The sequence below is a fragment of the Lepidochelys kempii genome, chromosome 1 (assembly GCF_965140285.1).
Source record: "Lepidochelys kempii isolate rLepKem1 chromosome 1, rLepKem1.hap1, whole genome shotgun sequence".
In the NCBI taxonomy this organism is placed as follows: domain Eukaryota; kingdom Metazoa; phylum Chordata; order Testudines; family Cheloniidae; genus Lepidochelys; species Lepidochelys kempii.
In genome coordinates this window covers 54,666,909-54,686,405 of record NC_136380.1, presented here as the reverse complement: position 1 = coordinate 54,686,405, position 19,497 = coordinate 54,666,909, and the positions used below count along the sequence as shown (strand labels likewise).

At 44.7% G+C, this 19,497-nt stretch overlaps 1 protein-coding gene across 1 annotated transcript in view; it reads right to left on the bottom strand.

Annotated features, from left to right (window-relative positions):
* Positions 1 to 19,497, bottom strand: part of FREM2 (FRAS1 related extracellular matrix 2) — a 219,001-nt gene that overhangs the window by 47,019 nt on the left and 152,485 nt on the right. The window contains exons 8-12 of the mRNA XM_073342495.2: positions 18,098 to 18,307; positions 17,242 to 17,439; positions 13,196 to 13,360; positions 12,916 to 13,098; positions 1,677 to 1,807 (exon numbers count right to left, since the gene is read on the bottom strand). Of these exons, the coding sequence (XP_073198596.2) occupies positions 1,677 to 1,807; positions 12,916 to 13,098; positions 13,196 to 13,360; positions 17,242 to 17,439; positions 18,098 to 18,307 (887 nt within the window). The remainder of the gene's footprint in view (positions 1 to 1,676; positions 1,808 to 12,915; positions 13,099 to 13,195; positions 13,361 to 17,241; positions 17,440 to 18,097; positions 18,308 to 19,497) is intronic.

Sequence of the window (19,497 nt, the reverse complement as noted above, 5' to 3'; positions counted from 1 at the left end):
ACCAGCACATCCTGTCTGGCCTTGTAGCTGTCTCTCCTGTTACCTTTAACTTGGCGTCAGCAAACCTTACACTATGAGGCATTATCTACAACTGCAACATTGTTTTAAGAGCAAAAGAGCTTACTCAAACCAGCCAGGCCTGAGTTCTATTAAGGGGGGTTGACAAGAAGCCCTTAGGCCTTCAGAAGGGAGATTTCCTCGACCCTTATGGCCTTCCATCCCCTCGACTTAACTAGTGGCCATGCCCTGGGGTCTCCAACAATCCTGAGTCTGGGGACAAAACAGTGAGTTTGGGAAGATCCAAGGAGACAGAATAAGTTATCTTGGCATCAGTCACTGGACGGACACAAGGGGCCAGAGCTCTTGTAAGATGAGAAAGATGGGTCTTTACAACCTAGGGGGTTGAAGTCTTTGGGAACTGAATATAGGTGAGAAACCTACTTCAGCAAAAAATATTTTGCCTGGGAAGAAAAAGGAAGCAAGCTGTCTTGACTTTGTGGAAGATGACCAAGGGGGTGGTCAGTCATCTTGCTGGAGGGAGGTGTGGTAAGAATCGTAACAAAACTAGTTTTGGTTCAAGGTAGGTCTTGGTCATTAGAAAGCATTTTTTCACTTTTATTTGTTTGTAATTATTTCCATCTTTATCCCTTATACCTGAACTCACTTAAAATCTCTCTCTTTTTGATTAAATAAACTTGTTTTACTTTCATTCAAAATCAACCCAGTGCTGTGTTTGACTTGAAGGGATTATTAACTCCAGTTAAAGCAACAAGCTGTTGTGCTTTGTCTCTTTAAAGGAGCAACAGACCTTATTACTCCTCTGAACATTCCACGAGAGGGCTGGACATTTCAGGGCAGACAGTTCTGGGAAAATTCAGGGCTGGGAGTTTGTTGGCGTCACTTGGCTAGTAACAATCAAGACTCATAGAGACCAGAGTGTGACTTTATTGTAACAAACATGCTGTTGGCATCTGAGTTGCTGAAACAGGGTGGTTCTACACACAGATACTAAGTGCATGCTTGTACACTGACTGAGAGCATCGAGACAGGGAGCTATAGCAGCAGAGCATTTTAAGGCAATCAGGGCTACAGGACAGGCAGTGACACAACCTCTCACTGGTCTGGGTTGAATCCCACAATGTGACAACTGATTAAGAGTCTAAGTAGTATTGCGGATGTTGCACTTCTAAGTCATGGAGAATATGGAGAATCAGAGAAGGAAAGTATTAGTGTTAAATGCAGACAGAATGTATTAATAGATAAGACTGCTACTACTGGAGTTCAAGCAACAAGTGTAGCAATAACAGAACTATTATAGCAGAAGTTACATTTAATACATGCGTAGGCAGTCTGCTGTTATTACAGGACCCATGGTACTTCCACAGCTTCCAGCACAGGTGTCAGAAAGATCCTGTCAGTGTTTCCAAGGTGATGATAGTTACTGAGAACTATCCTGATAAAGAGAATTAATTTGCAAGGAGATATTATAGATATTTCATATATGTTCCTAAGAACATATATGTTCTCTGTGGCCCTTTGGGCTCTTCAGCCATGGAGGTGAATTATTTTGGATGGAAATTATAGGCTCTTCATTATAACCCAGCTGAAGAACAAGGCTACTAGGATAATAGCTATAAGAGGTCTGCCAGACTGTGCTGTTGAATAGTTTGTGTTACCTGTATCTCTGCCACCATGTTCTCATCAGGCTTCAGGTGAACAGTGAAGGCCTCTCTCATCTCTCTAACACCGTCAAAAAGAACCTCAATCTCCACAATGTGCTGTGTTTCACCCTCCTTAAATTCAATTTCTAAAAAACACAATAAGACATTTTAAAAATAAATCTGCTGTTCACAATAGTTAGGCTGCTGATCTATTCTATTCTGGCATGACAGAGAGAGCTACAAAAGTTAACACTTGTCTTGCAAATTACATATGTGCATGTGACTTGAATAAACTAGTTTACATTATCCAAACACAATCAATAATTAATTAATTAATTAATTAATTAATTAAATGTGTACTAACTGGGCCATCTCATTTCCTGTGAAAGGGCCAAGAAAATACTGAGCTTGTGGAGTTTCCCTGGGATAATCCAGTCAGGGATGCAAGGTTTGCCCCTACCACTTAATGGGCTGGACTCTTTAAATCCACAGATGTTGTGAAATCCATGGGGAAATCCTCTGGATCACAGAAAACTTGCAAAGGGCTGGGGATTTTGGGCAGAGGCCCAGTGTTCTGTCCCTGTGTCTTCTGTGGAGCATGTTTCCCTCAGAAGTCAGACCACACTCTGTTGGCTTACAGCACAGGGGCGGAAGCAAGCGCAGGGTAAGGCTTATAGAGTCAGTGTCAGCTGACACTACAAGTTCCTATGGATCTGAGAAGGGATAAGTGAAACTCTTATGTGAAGGAAACACATCCCACTCAGCAACTGGAATGGGACATTTCTTATTTGACGGTTTTCTTTCTGTTAACAGCTTCTTTCCTCATTCATCACTGGGTAATGGTTAACTGCTTTCCACCTGTGGAAATCTGAGGAGGTCCAGTGTTCTTGCTGGAGGCGCCAGGACCAAATCCTGCCCTTCCTCTTAGGCCACCAGAAGAGTTCTTCCAAAGTGACAGAACTATTCCAACACCTGCTTATTAGCATCCGGTCATTTCCCAGACTACCAAGATGGGTGGAATGAGGAGAGAAACTGCTAGCAGAAAGGAAATTTTCAGCTAAGAAATTTCTCATTGTGCTGCACAGCTTCTTTCCTCACTCTTTTCATGGGAAGTGGCAAGCAGTGAATCACGGAAAGAAAGAAGCAAAGGATAAATAGAGTTTTTAAATTGTTATTAGAGTAGGATAATAGGTGCAAATAGAAGTCTCACCCCATAATATAGAGTAAGAATTTGTATATTAAAGAATTATTTGGAACCAACCCAGCAACATGTTCCTGCCAATAGACATCTCTGCAGAGGAATGGAAACCTACTTTGTAAATCTTCCTCAGATGAGGCTCATATCCTTTCCCGCATGATGATCCTAGGGAGCTTGCAGAGGAAGCCTTGACTCCATCTCAACAAATAAATTCTCAGTTGCTTAACATGGCAACTGGTGCAGTATTTTAACATCTTGCCTGCAGCAACGCTGAGAACCTAAGGCCTTGGTATTTTGGATAGAACGAGATGAACAGGGTACAAGTGATGGCATGTGTACTCCCTATGCTTGAAATATCCCTTTACAAATCCATTTATGCCACCACCTTCCACAGGAGTACTAAGGGCTGAAACAAAATGATGGGAGAACTAATTTCCAGGAATTGTGGAAAGAAGAACTTACTTAAAACAGAAAGGTTTCTGGAGCTATAAGAATAAGTTATTCCTCATTGCAACAGCTACTCCGGGGGGAATTCTGCACCACTGAATGTTCCCTCACAGATTTCTTTGCTTCCCTGCAGAAAGTGACGGGGCAGCAAAGGGAAGCTACATGAGGTTGGGGTGGGAGCCTGGAGATGTGCATGGATGTAGTTTGGGGGGACACTGCCCCCCAACAGAAGTGAGGCATGGCAGGGGCACACACGCAGAGCTGCCCGACTGAAAGAGGGTGCCACTTGGCTCCGCTGACTTTGCAGCTGGACGCCGCCTCCTGGATTCCAGTGCCTGTCGTGCTCCCCTTCTATGTGAAGGGAGCCATCCTGTTTTCTGTACAACAGTGAGTCCCCGTGGTGGGGCAGGGCAATGGGGATAGGATGGGGCTGAGAAAAAAGAGGCAGTGGTGAAGGAAGGGGATGGGATTGGGGAGGGGATGGGCAGGGGACAGTGGGGAAGAGGGATGGGATGGGGAAGAAAAGAGGAAAGAGGATTTGAAGGGGGAGGTGAACAGGAGCCCAGCATGCGGCATCCCCTTGGCAGCAGCTGCAGCTAGGGCTCCCCCATTAAATAGGCCCATAGACCCCCCCATCCTTCGGAGCCCAACTTTCCTGCACCTATACCATCCCATGAGCCCTCCGGATACCCACCCCATTGAGCGCAAACCAGCTGCAACTGGCCCCTACCTCCCCTGTACCTGAATCCCACTACTGAGCCCCCCACACCCTGATGCCCCTGCTGAGCCTCAACCACCTTCACCTGGACCCCTCTGCAGAGTCCCATTGTCCTGCACCCAGAACCCCACCATGAGCCTCTGTGCATCCACATCCCCCACTGAGCTGCCTGCACAAGACTGACCCACACAGAACCTCTAGCCCCACACGTGGATCCCCCCCACACTAAGCCCCTCTACACTTGGATCCAGCTGGGCTGAGTCTGCCTGCCCACACCTGGTGTGCCTAGCACAGACAGGCAGGGCCCCAGTGTGTTTCTGGGCAGATCTTGCCCTTGTACTGAGTCAGGGTTTGGTGCAGCCTCGCTGCCATGTCTCTGTTCCGTAGGGATGGGGGGCTACACGGTGATCTCCCACCTCCATGCAGCTAGTGGCCTGTGCGCCCCACTGCTATGCTGGAGCCTCCACATTTATTTATTGACAAATAAAATTTTCAGAATTTTGCAGAATTTTTAAACAGTGCACAAAATTTTTAGTTTTTTGGAGCAGAATTTTTAGTATTTTTGGCACAGAATTCCCTCAAGAGTAAACAGCAGTGTGGTTCTTGTATGGATAGAGGAACTAATTCCAAACCCGGTCTTTTTGAGGCAGTGGTAACTAGAAAGGCCAGCCACAGGTTTAATCTGTCACTCTAATTAATCTTGACACCTGATGATCATCAGATGAGGAGAGAGAGAGATCTCTGCCTAAAGACTACCACTAGGGCTGTTACACACTTTTCTGTGGTGTTTGGTTATAGGATTCCAATCAGCCATCCTAGAGTAGAAACTCTAGAGTAGCTAAGATCACCAGAACTGTGGTGGTTGCTGTTATTTATATTCTTTATATTATTTATTGGGAGGCCAAGGCCCCATTGCGTAGGGCACTGTACAAACAAGAGGCAGTTTGTTTGTACGAAGTGTTTGCTGTTTCCCCTTGCACCAGAAATATAAATCTGACCAGATCAGTAACTGAAATTTCTGGGTTGAGTTCTGCCTGCATATCAAAGAAGTACTGATGAGGCCAACTGAAAAACTCTGTTAAACCACACTTCTCTTCCATTAACCGGCTGTTAATGTAGGTCATCAGGTCTGTATGAAGAAGTCCCTGCTTTAAGTGGTCTGGTGTTCTCTGCAGGTGCAATGGAGGTTCGTTGGTTGTCTATTAAGTCTGAAGTGCCTTCTGGGCCACTGGAGGAGTAGGAGAAGGATTTCAGCTCTCTCTTCCCCTTCCCAGGACATTATTTCCACTGCTGAGGAGAAGCTGTGACCTCTGTTTATTCCCTAGTTTTGGAAGGATATAGACACTCCTGCTTCAGCAATAAGCCAGCCTCTGATGGGAGGTAGGAGGAGACTTCTCCTGTGAGCACCATGACTGCTCTCTACATGGTTTCTTCTACCTTCTTCTGAAGTAACTTGTACTGGTACTGTTATAAACATGACAATGGACTCGATGGACCCACTGGTCCGAACCCATGTGGCCATGTCTCTGTTTTTGTTCAGATATGCACAGTTAGATCTGTAGAAGTGAATAGTACAAGTTGCTGCCTTACAAAGGGGGCACTTGATTTTGCTTTTTTCAGTCCCAAACTCTCTGAAGTTTGCAAGACTTTCCCCTGAGACGGTTGTGAGGGGGGTTCCCCTCTCTGTGGGAATCCTCACACTCCTGGTTGAGCTTCTCATGGTGGAATCATGGCTTCTGGCAGGGGTTGAGGCCTCACATGCCTGCCTGACTCAAAGCCGACCCCCTGGTAGTGAGAAGGCCAATAGCTTGTGGTAGCCAGGCATAGATCACTCTCTCCAGCCTGTGCCCTGGCAATGTGAGGGTTGATGGCTTGTGGCATCAGGGCATAGCTCGCTCTCTCAAGCCCATATCACATCATAGTAAGGTTTGACGGCTTGGGGAGGCAGCAGGGCACAGTTCTCTGAAGCTCCCAGAAAGCTGCCTCTTGGACTTGGCTCAATGCTTGCAGGGCTTCTCTGCTTCTGCAGTGGGAAGCAGACACAACCCACTTGAGAAGTGCTGTACTGGAGAAGACAGAAGAGTAAAACCTCAGTAGTCCATTGATTCCTCACCTCAGGAGAGGGGAAGAGGTGCTTGAAGCTTAAATGAAGTCAGTACTGCATGAAAACAAATAAGAATTAAAGTTATAAAACAAATGGTCTGAAGAAACTGAACTGACATCTTGTTCCACTCCTGGAGGCAGAAAAATTCAGTGGACTGAGCTAAAAGACAAAGCCTAGTCTCAGAGCCCCCAACAACAACACTGGATTGCCGCTGAATTCCACAGGTGGGAGGCATTATCCACTAGTGATGAGCAAGGAAAGGAGCTGTGCCACCACAAAAATGACTATGGAATGGTTTTCCAGAAGCAACTGGAATGCCCACAGCCCTCTGCACCTTCACAATGAAATTTAACAACCGCTTGAAACTTGCCATCATGAGCCTAATTCATTCCTAGTGTAAACCCACTGATTTCCCTATAACAGAGTTACATCAGGGATTAATTTGTTTCATTATGGCTATGGCACCATCAGAATGGCTACATGATCCCCAAGCAGAGTTTTGTCTGAGGTGAAAAATGGCTGCAGGAAACCATCCTAGGCCTTCAAAGCAGAATGCTAAAGAAAATTAATCTGTTTATCTGTATGAACATTAATAAACAAAGTTGATTAAAAAATTGAAGTATTTTGACGTAAGGAGTAAACACAAAGGATTCATATTTCCCTTTTATTAGCCTGGAGGTTTATTTCAGGTAAGTTTCCAGGATGTCTGCGGCCCTCTGGGCGCTATAGCCCTGGAAGTGAACAGAAATCCTGAGGAGGTGCACATTCTCTGAGGATGCCACCCAGGGATTGTCTGGCTGCCACACCTGTTGCTTCCCTTTGTACAGAGACTATGCCCTGGTCTACACTAGGACTTTATGTCGAATTTAGCAGCGTTAAATCGAAGTAAACCTGCACCCGTCCACACGATGAAGCCCTTTATTTCGACTTAAAGGGCTCTTAAAATCGATTTCCTTATTCCACCCCTGACAAGTGGATTAGCGCTTAAATCGGCCTTGCTGGGTCGAATTTGGGGTACTGTGGACACAATTCGACAGTATTGGCCTCCGGGGGCTATCCCAGAGTGCTCCATTGTGACCGCTCTGGACAGCACTCTCAACTCAGATGCACTGGCCAGGTAGACAGGAAAAGAACTGCGAGCTTTTGAATCTCATTTCCTGTTTGGCCAGCGTGGCAAGCTGCAGGTGACCATGCACAGCTCATCAGCAGAGGTGACCATAATGGAGTCCCAGAATCGCAAAAGAGCTCCAGCAAGGACTGAACGGGAGGTACGGGATCTGATCACTGTATGGGGAGAGGAATCTGTGCTATCAGAACTCCGTTCCAGTTTTCGAAATGCCAAAACCTTTATCAAAATCTCCCAGGACATGAAGGACAGAGGCCATAATAGGGACCCGAAGCAGTGCCGCGTGAAACTTAAGGAGCTGAGGCAAGCCTACCAGAAAACCAGAGAGGCGAATAGCCACTCCGGGTCAGAGCCCCAAACATGCGGCTTCTATGACGACCTGCATGCCATTTTAGGGGGTTCAGCCACCACTACCCCAGCCGTGTTGTTTGACTCCTTCAATGGAGATGGAGGCAACGCGGAAGCAGGTTTTGGGGACGAAGAAGATGATGATGAGGTTGTAGATAGCTCACAGCAAGCAAGCGGAGAAACCGCTTTTCCCGACAGCCAGGAACTGTTTCTCACCCTGGACCTGGAGCCAGTACCCCCGAACCCACCCAAGGCTGCCTCCTGGACCCGGCAGGCGGAGAAGGGACCTCCGGTGAGTGTACCTTTTAAAATACTATACATGGTTTAAAAGCAAGCATATGAAAGGATTACTTTGCCCTGGCATTCGCGGCTCTCCTGGATGTACTCCCAAAGCCTTTGCAAAAGTTTTCTGGGGAGGGCAGCCTTATTGCGTCCTTCATGGTAGGACGCTTTACCACTCCACGCCAGTAACACGTACTCGGGAATCATTGTACGACAAAGCATTGCAGTGTATGTTTGCTGGCGTTCAAACAACATCCGTTCTTTATCTTTCTGTGTTATCCTCAGGAGAGTGAGATATCATTCATTGTCACCTGGTTGAAATAGGGTGCTTTTCTTCAGGGGACACTCACAGGAGCCCGTTCCTGCTGGGCTGTTTGCCTGTGGCTGAACAGAAATGTTCCCCGCTGTTAGCCACGGGGAGGGGGATGGGTTGAAGGGGTAGCCACGTGGTGGGGGGAGGCAAAATGCGACCTTGTAATGAAAGCACATGTGCTATGTATGTAATGTTAACAGCAAGGTTTACCCTAAAAGAGTGTAGCCACTGTTTTATAAAATGTGTCTTTTTAAATACCGCTGTCCCTTTTTTTTTCTCCACCAGCTGCATGTGTTTCAATGATTACAGGATCTTCTCCTTCCCAGAGGCTAGTGAAGATTAGAAAGAAAAAAAAACGCACTCGTGATGAAATGTTCTCTGAGCTCATGCTGTCCTCCCACACTGACAGAGCACAGACGAATGCATGGAGGCAAATAATGTCAGAGTGCAGGAAAGCACAAAATGACCGGGAGGAGAGGTGGCGGGCTGAAGAGAGTAAGTGGCGGGCTGAAGAGAGGGCTGAAGCTCAAATGTGGCGGCAGCGTGATGAGAGGAGGCAGGATTCAATGCTGAGGCTGCTGGAGGATCAAACCAGTATGCTCCAGTGTATGGCTGAGCTGCAGCAAAGGCAGCTGGAGCACAGACTGCCACTACAGCCCCTGTGTAACCAACTGCCCTCCTCCCCAAGTTCCATAGCCTCCACACCCAGATGCACAAGAACGCGGTGGGGGGGCCACCGGCCAACCAGCCACTCCACCACAGAGGATTGCCCCAAAAAAAGAAGGCTGTCATTCAATAAATTTTAAAGTTGTAAACTTTTAAAGTGCTGTGTGGCATTTTCCTTCCCTCCTCCACCACCCCTCCTGGGCTACCTTGGTAGTCATCCCCCTATTTGTTTGATGAATGAATAAAGAATGCATGAATGTGAAGCAACAATGACTTTATTGCCTCTGCAAGCAATGATCGAAGGGAGAGGGGAGGGTGGTTAGCTTATAGGGAAGTAGAGTGAACCAAGGGGTGGGGAGTTTCATCAAGGAGAAACAAAGAGAACTTTCACACCATAGCCTGGCCAGTCATGAAACTGGTTTACAAAGCTTCTCTGATGCGTACTGCGCCCTCCTGTACTCTTCTAACCGCCCTGGTGTCTGGCTGCGCGTAACCAGCAGCCAGGCGATTTGCCTCAACCTCCCACCCCACCATAAATGTCTCCCCCTTACTCTCAGAGATATTGTGGAGCACACAACAAGCAGTAATAACAGTGGGAATATTGATTTCACTGAGGTCTAAGCGAGTCAGTAAACTGCGCCAGCGCGCCTTTAAACGTCCAAATGCACATTCTACCACCATTCTGCACTTGCTCAGCCTGTAGTTGAACAGCTCCTGACTACTGTCCAGGCTGCTTGTGTACGGCTTCATGAGCTATGGCATTAAGGGGTCGGCTGGGTCCCCAAGGATACATATAGGCATTTCAACGTCCCCAACAGTTATTTTCTGGTCTGGGAATAAAGTCCCTTCCTGCAGCTTTTGAAACAGACCAGAGTTCCTGAAGATGCGAGCGTCATATACCTTTCCCGGCCATCCCACGTTGATATTGGTGAAACGTCCCTTGTGATGCACCAGAGCTTGCAGCACTATTGAAAAGTACCCCTTCCGGTTTATGTACTCGCCGGCTTGGTGCTCCGGTGCTAAGATAGGGATATGGGTTCCGTCTATGGCCCCACCACAGTTAGGGAATCCCATTGCAGCAAAGCCATCCACTATGACCTGCACATTTCCCAGGGTCACTACCCTTGATATCAGCAGATCTTTGATTGCGTGGGCTACTTGCATCACAGCAGCCCCCACAGTAGATTTGCCCACTCCAAATTGATTCCCAACTGACCGGTAGCTGTCTGGCGTTGCAAGCTTCCACAGGGCTATTGCCACTCGCTTCTCAACTGTGAGGGTTGCTCTCATCTTGGTATTCATGCGCTTCAGGGCAGGGGAAAGCAAGTCACAAAGTTCCATGAAAGTGCCCTTACGCATGCGAAAGTTTCGCAGCCACTGGGAATCGTCCCAGACCTGCAACACTATGCGGTCCCACCAGTCTGTGCTTGTCTCCCGAGCCCAGAATTGGCGTTCCACAGCATGAACCTGCCCCATTAGCACCATGATGCATGCATTGGCAGGGCCCATGCTTTCAGAGAAATCTGTGTCCATGTCCTGATCACTCGCGTGACCGCGCTGACGTCGCCTCCTCGCCCGGTATCGCTCTGCCAGGTTCTGGCGCTGCATATACTGCTGGATAACGCGTGTGGAGTTTAATGTGCTCCTAATTGCCAAAGTGAGCTGAGCGGCCTCCATGCTTGCCTTGGTATGGCGTTCGCACAGAAAAAAGGCGCGGAATGATTGTCTGCCGTTGCTCTGACGGAGGGAGGGGCGACTGACGACACGGCTTACAGGGTTGGCTTCAGGGAGCTAAAATCAACAAAGGGGGTGGCTTTACATCAAGGAGTATTTCAGGCAGGACTTCACGGAGGGTTCCAATAAGAAATGGTGCACCTAAGTTATTGTTCTTATTGGAACAAGGAGGTTAGTCTGGCCTCTGATAGATACATGGCTAGATTTACCTCGCTGCGCCTTCTCTGTGAGTGACTACAGTGTGACCTAGAGGAATGAGTCCCCTAGACAGGGGAGGGGGGGAAGCAAATGAGTACAAAACAAATCTGGTCTATTTCTTGTTTTGATCCACTCCATCTATCTTTTACATCTTTGGCTGGCAGCAGACGGTTCAGAAGGACTGCATGCCATCCTCATCTCTTGCCTGCCCGGCAGAAGATGGTACAGTACGACTGCTAGCAATCCGTATCGCCTGCCTGCTCACCATAAGACGGTTCAATAGGACTGACTGCAAGACTAAAGAGAATGACCTGGTCAAGTCACTCCAAATTTAGTCCCTGCGCCCATGTCTGCCCAGGCGCTCCTGGCCGACGTGGCCAGGAGCACCTCCGACATGACGAGGATGGCTACCAGTCGTACTGCACCGTCTGCTGCCAGAAGGCAATGGGTTGCTGCTACTGTGTAGCAATGCCGTACCGCGTCTGCCAGCACCCAGCAGACATACGGTGACGGTTACCTGAGCAGGCTCCATGCTTGCCGTGGTATGGCGTCTGCACAGGTAACTCAGGAAAAAAGACGCAAAACGATTGTCTGCCCTTGCTTTCACGGAGGGAGGGAGGGAACGGGGGCCTGACGATATGTACCACCCGCGACAATGTTTTAGCCCCATCAGGCATTGGGATCTCAACCCAGAATTCCAATGGGCAGTGGAGACTGCGGGAACTGTGGGATAGCTACCCTCAGTGCAACGCTCCGGAAGTCGACTCTAGCCTCGGTACTGTGGAAGCACTCTGCCGAGTTAATGCACTTAATGAACTAAGAACATTTTCTGTGGGGACACACACACACTCGAATATATAAAACCGATTTCTAAAAAACCGACTTCTATAAATTCGACCTAATTCCATAGTGTAGACATACCCTATGACTCTGCCCCCTAAATGGAGCATGGGGGAATCACTTTATGGAGGGACTGCCTAATAATTGTCTCAGTGAGGTGTCCAAATACTTCCCCGGCTGACTGATGTCCAGAGAGTCTCTCCAGGCCACACAGGCTGTAGAATACTGTTCTCATTTTACAGCTCTGAAATGGAGCTGTCAGCCAGAGAGCAGAGAATGGGAACAAGATCATGTATATCAGAAGGGAGGGTATTGCTAAGAGTATCCCAGCAACATGCTCATTTCCCAGAAGATTGCTGGCCTATACTCCATCCCCAGCCCTTCTGTCTACTAGAGGTTCATGGAAGTTACTATAACCCTAACACTGCACTAATCTCACTATGACCTATAAGGATGTAGAAGAGAACCAGGTTTAGGGCTGTTTGGGATTGTTCTCTGCTCCCCACTTCTTTCCAAGCATGGAGTGAGTTGCCTCCACCATCCTTTACACATCAGATCTGACAGTCTTCAGGGTGAGTCAGGTAAGTGAACAGCCAGGTTATGTGACCCTCTGAATCTTAGTTGACACTTATGGCCACATAAACTAGATTAGATAGGCTACAGAATTTTCTTCTTTACTCCAGTGCATATTTCCAGTTATTTCCCAAGGCATTGGTATTGTATACAAATTATCCATATCCTGATTTCAGGTCCTTTTACCTCATTTTGCCCTTTGTCTTTCCTACTGAAATATGCAAATCACATCTATGAGATGCAGCATTAGGTTACTAACTCAGTGTATTCTCTAGTTTATTTATCAGTTATTGCTTCTGGGTTAACTTTGTCGGTATAATTCTCATACAAAATTCCAATATAAAAGTTTTGCTTCCTTTGAGTTTTTATTCTGTGAGTAGGTCATAGGGGAAAGCATTTCGCATTGCTGAATACTTACTTCAGAATCAGTAATGCTTTCTTTTAAAAACATTCATATGCTGGATTACTCTCCGAATTACTGAGAATACACTGCAACTCCAAATTGTTGGAAGATAAAGAATATGAAATTCCATTCCTGTGCCTTATTAATCCAAAAGGCAAAAAGCACTAATGAAGGCAGCTAAAAAGTATTAAAAGCTTAAAAGTTCACAATGCCTTTTCCCCCTTTAAATACTGTACAATTGTGGCTGAAATAATCAATAGGATGTGATACTGATCTGACTGACAGCCGGAGAGTCTTTTCATACCTTCTGACACGGGGTGGTAGTCTTCTCCAGAGGTGGCAGAGCCATCCTTTGTGTGAACCCTCACAATGGAAACCTTTGACGTGTCTCCCAGACGAAGCACTGGAATGTTTACAACCACCAGCTGTCCTGTATCTTTTGGTTCACTGACACTAAATTTGGTCTCACCAAACTTAATAATGGCCTCTGTAATAACAGAAAAAAGTGTTTAATAGTGTTCACAAAAGAGCTTTTCAATACCAAAGTCAAAATGATATTTGTAGGGTCAAAAATAACTCCTCACTGTCTGCATGATCTCTGATCCTTATCAGGGTTTCATTTTGTTCGCCAATAGAAGCACCATAGGAGGAATCACTTCTTGGAGTGCCAAGAACCAGACGAAGCTCCTCCTCTTCTTCATGGAGAGAGTCGTCCACAAGTATGAGGGTGCAAGGTTTCTCAGTCTCACCTGGAATCATCATGCAGAAAGTAACATCATGCAGAACTTAAAATTGTTTCTAGATGTATTACAGGCATTTCTCTCAAGCTTTAGGACCCACAAGTCAATTCTATCGGTCACAGCACCTATACTGGCCCTATCTAAGTATATAACGAATGAAAGTAATAGCAATAGCAGCAGCAAAAACATTTTTATTTACTATAATAGTAAGACTGGGTATTTACATAGTTGTACAGCTAATACCTCACAACGCCTGTGAGACGTAGAAGAGTATTATCCTCATTTTCAGAGGTGGAAAATGAGGAACAGGAAGGTTCAAGACCAAATTTTAAAGAACAGTCTCTAATTTTGGGTACTTTAATTTACGGCAGACCAATTGATTTTCCTATCACTCTCAGTTCCCACTGATGCCCATGGGAGAAGTGGATTCTTATCACCTTGGAAGATCGGTAGAAACATGTCTCTAGTTGAACAATCAGAAAACAATGTGTGTAAAATTAGTCTATTCAAGCCCATTTAGAGCAGTGGCTCTCAACCTTTCCAGACTACTGTACCCCTTTCAGGAGTCTGATAGTTTGATAGTAACCCAAGTTTTCCACCTCACTTAAACCTACTTGCTTACAAAAACAGACATAAAAATACAAAAGTGTAACAGCACACTATTACTGAAAAATTGCGTACTTTCTCACTCTTACCATATAATTATAAAATAAATCAATTAGAATATAAATATTGTACTTACATTTCAGTGTATAGTATATGGATCAGTATAAACAAGTCATTGTCTGTATGAAATTTTAGTTTGTACTGACTTCACTGGTACTTTTTCTGTAGACTGTTGTAAAACTAGGTATCCCTGCCCATCTTGGCTAATAGCCATTGATGGACCTATCCTCCATGAATTTATCTAGTTCTTTTTTGAACCCTGTTATAGTCTTGGACTCCACAACATCCTCTGGGAAGGAGTTCCACAGGTTGACTGTGTGTCCCTAGCCTCTGTTTGCCAGAAGCTGGGAATGAGCGACAGAGAATGGACCACTTAATGATTACCTGTTCTGTTCATTCCCTCTGGGGCACCTGGCATTGGCCACTGTTGGAAGACAGGATACTGGGCTAGATAGACCTTTGGTCTGACCCAGTATGGCCGTTCTTATGTTATCTTCCTTTAGTTGTCTCTTTTCCAAGCTGAAAAGTCCCAGTCTTATTAACCTCTCCTCATATGGAAGCTGTTTCATACCCCTAATCATTTTTGTTGACTTTTTCAGAACCTTTTGCAATTACAATATATCTTTTCTGAGATGGGGCAATCACATCTGCACTCAATATTCAAGATGTGGGCGTACCGTGGATTTATACAGAGGCAATATGATATTTTCTGTTTTACAAGCTATTCTTTCTTAATGATTCCTAACATTTTGTTAGCTTTTTTGACTGCTGCTGCACAATGAGTGGATGTCTTCAGAGAACTATCCACAATGATTCCAATATCTCTTTCTTGAGTCGTAACAGCTAATTTAGACCCCATCATTTTATATGTATAGTTGGGATTATGTTTTCCAATGTGCATTACTTTGCATTTATCAATATTGAATTTCATCTGCCATTTTGTTGCCCAGTCACCCAGTTTTGTGAGATCCCTTCGTAACTCATCACAGTCTGCTTTGGACTTAACTATCTTGAGGAGTTTCGTATCATCTGCAAATTTTGCCACCTCATTGTTTACCCCTTTTTCCAGATCATTTATGAATATGTTGAATAGGACTGGTCCCAGTACAGACCCTTGGAGGACATCACTATTTACCTCTTTCCATTCTGAAAACTGACCATTTATTCCTACCCTTTGTTTCCTACCTTTTAACAAAAAGAAAAGGAGTACTTGTGGCACTTTAGAGACTAACCAATTTATTTGAGCATAAGCTTTTGTGAGCTACAGCTCACTTCATCGGATGCATACTGTGGAAAATACAGAAGATATTTGTTTTTATACACACAAATCATGAAAAAATGGGTGCTTATCACTACAAAAGGTTTTCTCTTCCCCCACCCCACTCTCATGCTGGTAATAGCTTATGTAAAGTGATCACTCTCCTTACAATGTGTATGATAATCAAGGTGGGCCATTTCCAGCACAAATCCAGGTTTTCTCCCCCCCACACCCCCCCCCAACAAACCCACTCTCCTGTTGGTAATAGCTTATGTAAAGTGATCACTCTCCTTACAATGTGTATGATAATCAAGGTGAGCCATTTCCAGCACAAATCCAGGTTTTCTCCCCCCTACACACATCCCCCCACCCCCCAAACAAACCCACTCTCCTGTTGGTAATAGCTTATCTAAAGTGATCACTCTCCTTACAATGTGTATGATAATCAAGATGGGCCATTTCCAGCACAAATCTAGGGTTTAACAAGAACGTCTGAGGAAGGGGGAGGGGGGTTAGGAAAACAAGGGGAAATAGGTTACCTTGCATAATGACTTAGCCACTCCCAGTCTCTATTCAAGCCTAAGTTAATTGTATCCAATTTACAAATGAATTCCAATTCAGCAGTCTCTCGCTGGAGTCTGGATTTGAAGTTTTTCTGTTGTAATATCGCAACTTTCATGTCTGTAATCGCGTGACCAGAGAGATTGAAGTGTTCTCCGACTGGTTTATGAATGATATAGTTCTTGACATCTGATTTGTGTCAATTTATTCTTTTACGTAGAAACTGCCGAGTTTGACCTATGTACATGGCAGAGGGGCATTGCTGGCACATGATGGCATATATCACAAATTGTATGATAATCAAGGTGGGCCATTTGTGCTGGAAATGGCCCACCTTGATTATCATACACATTGTAAGGAGAGTGATCACTTTACATAAGCTATTACCAGCATGAGAGTGGGGTGGGGGGAGAGAAAACCTTTTGTAGTGATAAAGACCCATTTTTTTCATGATTTGTGTGTATAAAAGCAAACATCTTCTGTCTTTTCCACAGTATGCATCCGATGAAGTGAGCCATAGCTCACAAAAGCTTATGCTCAAATAAATTGGTTAGTCTCTAAGGTGCCACAAGTACTCCTTTTCTTTTTGCGAATACAGACTAACACGGCTGTTACTCTGAAACCTATCTTTTAACAGTTACTCATCCATTAGAGGACCTTCCCTCTTATGGCATAAGAGGGAAGGTCCTCTGCATCATAAGATTTACATATAGTGGAAAAAACTTGTTCAGGGCTTGGAAAAAAACCAGAAGTTAAAAATGTCGAGCATATAAAAATGAGGACACAAGAAACTGTTCTCCAGTCAAGCAAAAGGAGGTTTGGATTGATAACCACCAAGAGGGACTCAAGCAATTTTTCCCTCAAAGGAGAAGTAATACCCAATTTTCTCATGTTCCTTCTTTGGGTTCAATATTTTGAGTCACCCAGGCAGACTGAGAAAGAAGAAATAAGCAGGAAGGAGGAGAAACATCAGACAGCAATAATTAATTTAGCTGTGTCCCTATGCAATGTTAAAGGGTGTTTACCCATTCCAGCGACAGATAGCTGGATTTGCTGATGGTCTGCCTAATGGGGCCAGAACTTCTGGGGGTTTCCTCTGTGATATCACCTGCTATCCAGATCTGCCTGCAGCAAAGCAATGGGATCCATCTGTAAGGATGAGTGGTTGGGTCTTAGCAAAAAGATATCCCTTGTGTCTCTATAGATGATCCCCCTCGAGTTCAGGATTAAGGCAGGATGGTGTGAGGAATATTGTCTCTGCTCACACTCTACCTATTCTGTAGAGAGAGAGCTTTGTTCCCCCAAGCAGTCTCTATGTCCCTTGCTATGAGAAAAAAACTCACATGATTTAAAGCAAAACCAACTCTGACAGAATAAAGGATTCTAACAAAGAATTGTAGCTTACCAGGAAGGAAAGTGATGATGGAATCGTCAGTGTTAGGACGTTCTTCAAAGTCCATCATTACCTGGGCTGAACCCTGCCGACTATAGCAGCGCACTGTAGATGTGTAGCAGATATCCCCGCTCCTATATATCATGGCAGAAATCTCTTCATCATTTTCGTTGACAATGTACATAGGTTCTTTAAACTGCATCTTAGGCACTAGACAGACACATACAAAGGAAGGAATAAAATATCCAGAATGATCAATTCCTATAGCCACTGCTTTTAAGATAATGGTGTTATGTGCCATGTTATATATGCTTATGATATGGCAGACTCCTCACCAGGTAGCAACTGATTTATTTAGCACATTTCCCACAATTCAAAGAGTGAAATCTTGGCCCGACTGATGTCAATGGAAAAATGTCCACTGACTTCAGTGGGTCCAAGATTTCACCACAATTGCTTTACAAAACTACAAGCTATGGCCCTGATTTTGATCTCACACTGGTATAAATCAGGAATATTACAACTTATGTCTATAAAATTACAACTAGCAAATGTAAAACTAATATAAATGTATTTATCTTCAGGCCTTATGTACATTTTCTACATTCCCCATGGTTTTAGGAAAATAAGTGAGAAATTATAGCCAGCCGAAAGTGTATGTAGACCGGTAAGTGCCCAGAAATTTTATAATGACCACAAGTGGTCAGGAGCCCGATTTTACACCTCATCCAAAAGATCACAACTTCAGCAATATAGTGTTTCCAAACACCATGCCTGGACATTAGTTCCATATGGACTCAGAAGGAAGAATATAATCTATTGCATTGCAAGCATCATTTTTCTTCCTGTGAAAATAATTAATACTTACAATCAGAGACTGAGTCATTGATGAAGATGGTAGCTTTGCTTGGTTCTCCAAGGATAGCATTCATGGGCATTCGCAGCACAAGCTCAAACCTCTCAATTCCTTCTAATACTGGCTGTCCAAGGTCATCCAGAATGATCACACGGAAAGTCTGCATGTTGACTCCAGGGGCAAAATCCAAATTACGACTGATGCCTACGTAGTCTACCCCAGCTACACAAAGAAACAACTGAAGACATTGATGGAACTGTTTTTCACAGCATTTAGTTAAAGAAAATAAGGGATCTAAAGTCAGGAAGTTGATGATAGTAACTCATAAAAATGTAATTATCTCTTTCTTTTATTGTCAATAAGTACTTTTTACTCATTTAAAACTCTCTAGAACTCTTGCAGCCATGCAAAGCAAAAAGCTTCTTACCTAGAAGGGATTTGGAGCAGGGCTGATTCTAATCTCACTTACCATGTTGAAAATCAGGAATAACACCATTTAAGTGAATGGAGCTATATTGATGTAAAACTTTTGTAAGTGAGATGCAAACTATAGTTTGGGACCAACCAAAGCGTTCTGGGAGAAACAATTTAACAGTTTATCCAGTGAGGGAAGACCAAAAACACAGTCTGGCTGTAAACTCCTATAATGCTGTTATGCTTTTCTGGAACAAAAAGGCATTCAATATTTAGGGTGAGGTAAACCGAACAGATCATATAAAATAATAGTTAAGAAATGAAGTAAATGGACATTCTTTCTAGACATCTTAATAATCTCATTTTCCAAGAGAAAGCACAAAAATGTGGAAAGGCATACTAATAATAAACCCAGACTTTAAGTCTTCCTGTCATGGGCATCATAACAAGAAGGCTTATGACAACTAAGAGTATTTTAAAATTATATCAGTAACTAAACACTAATGTCTGTTCATGCTCAATGTAACCATCTAGGAAAAATATCTGGACTCTTCATGACTTCTCCACATCAAAAGAACACTTTAGCATAAAATGCCATGTTTTAGAAACAGACTAAGTACAGTATGTCTCCAGCTCCAGATACCAATTTAGAACTTGATCCTTTCAGCATGTGGATGAAGGCTCTGAGGGTATGTCTGCATGTGGAGCTGGGGGTATGGACTCCCAGCTCACATAGACCTACTCACATTAACTCTCCTGGAGCTGGCACACTAAAAACATTGGTGAGCTGGGGTAGCATGGGCAGTGGGTGAGCGGCGGCATGGGCTAGTTGTGCTGAGTACCTACCTACCTACCTAACTGGCCCCCTGGGTATGTACTCGGGGCAACTAGCCTGTGGTGCCACTCACAGCTGCCTGTACTGCCACACCTGCACTATCATTTTCAGTCTGCTAACTCTCCTCGAATTAGCACATGAGTGTGTGTCTTGTGAGCCGGGA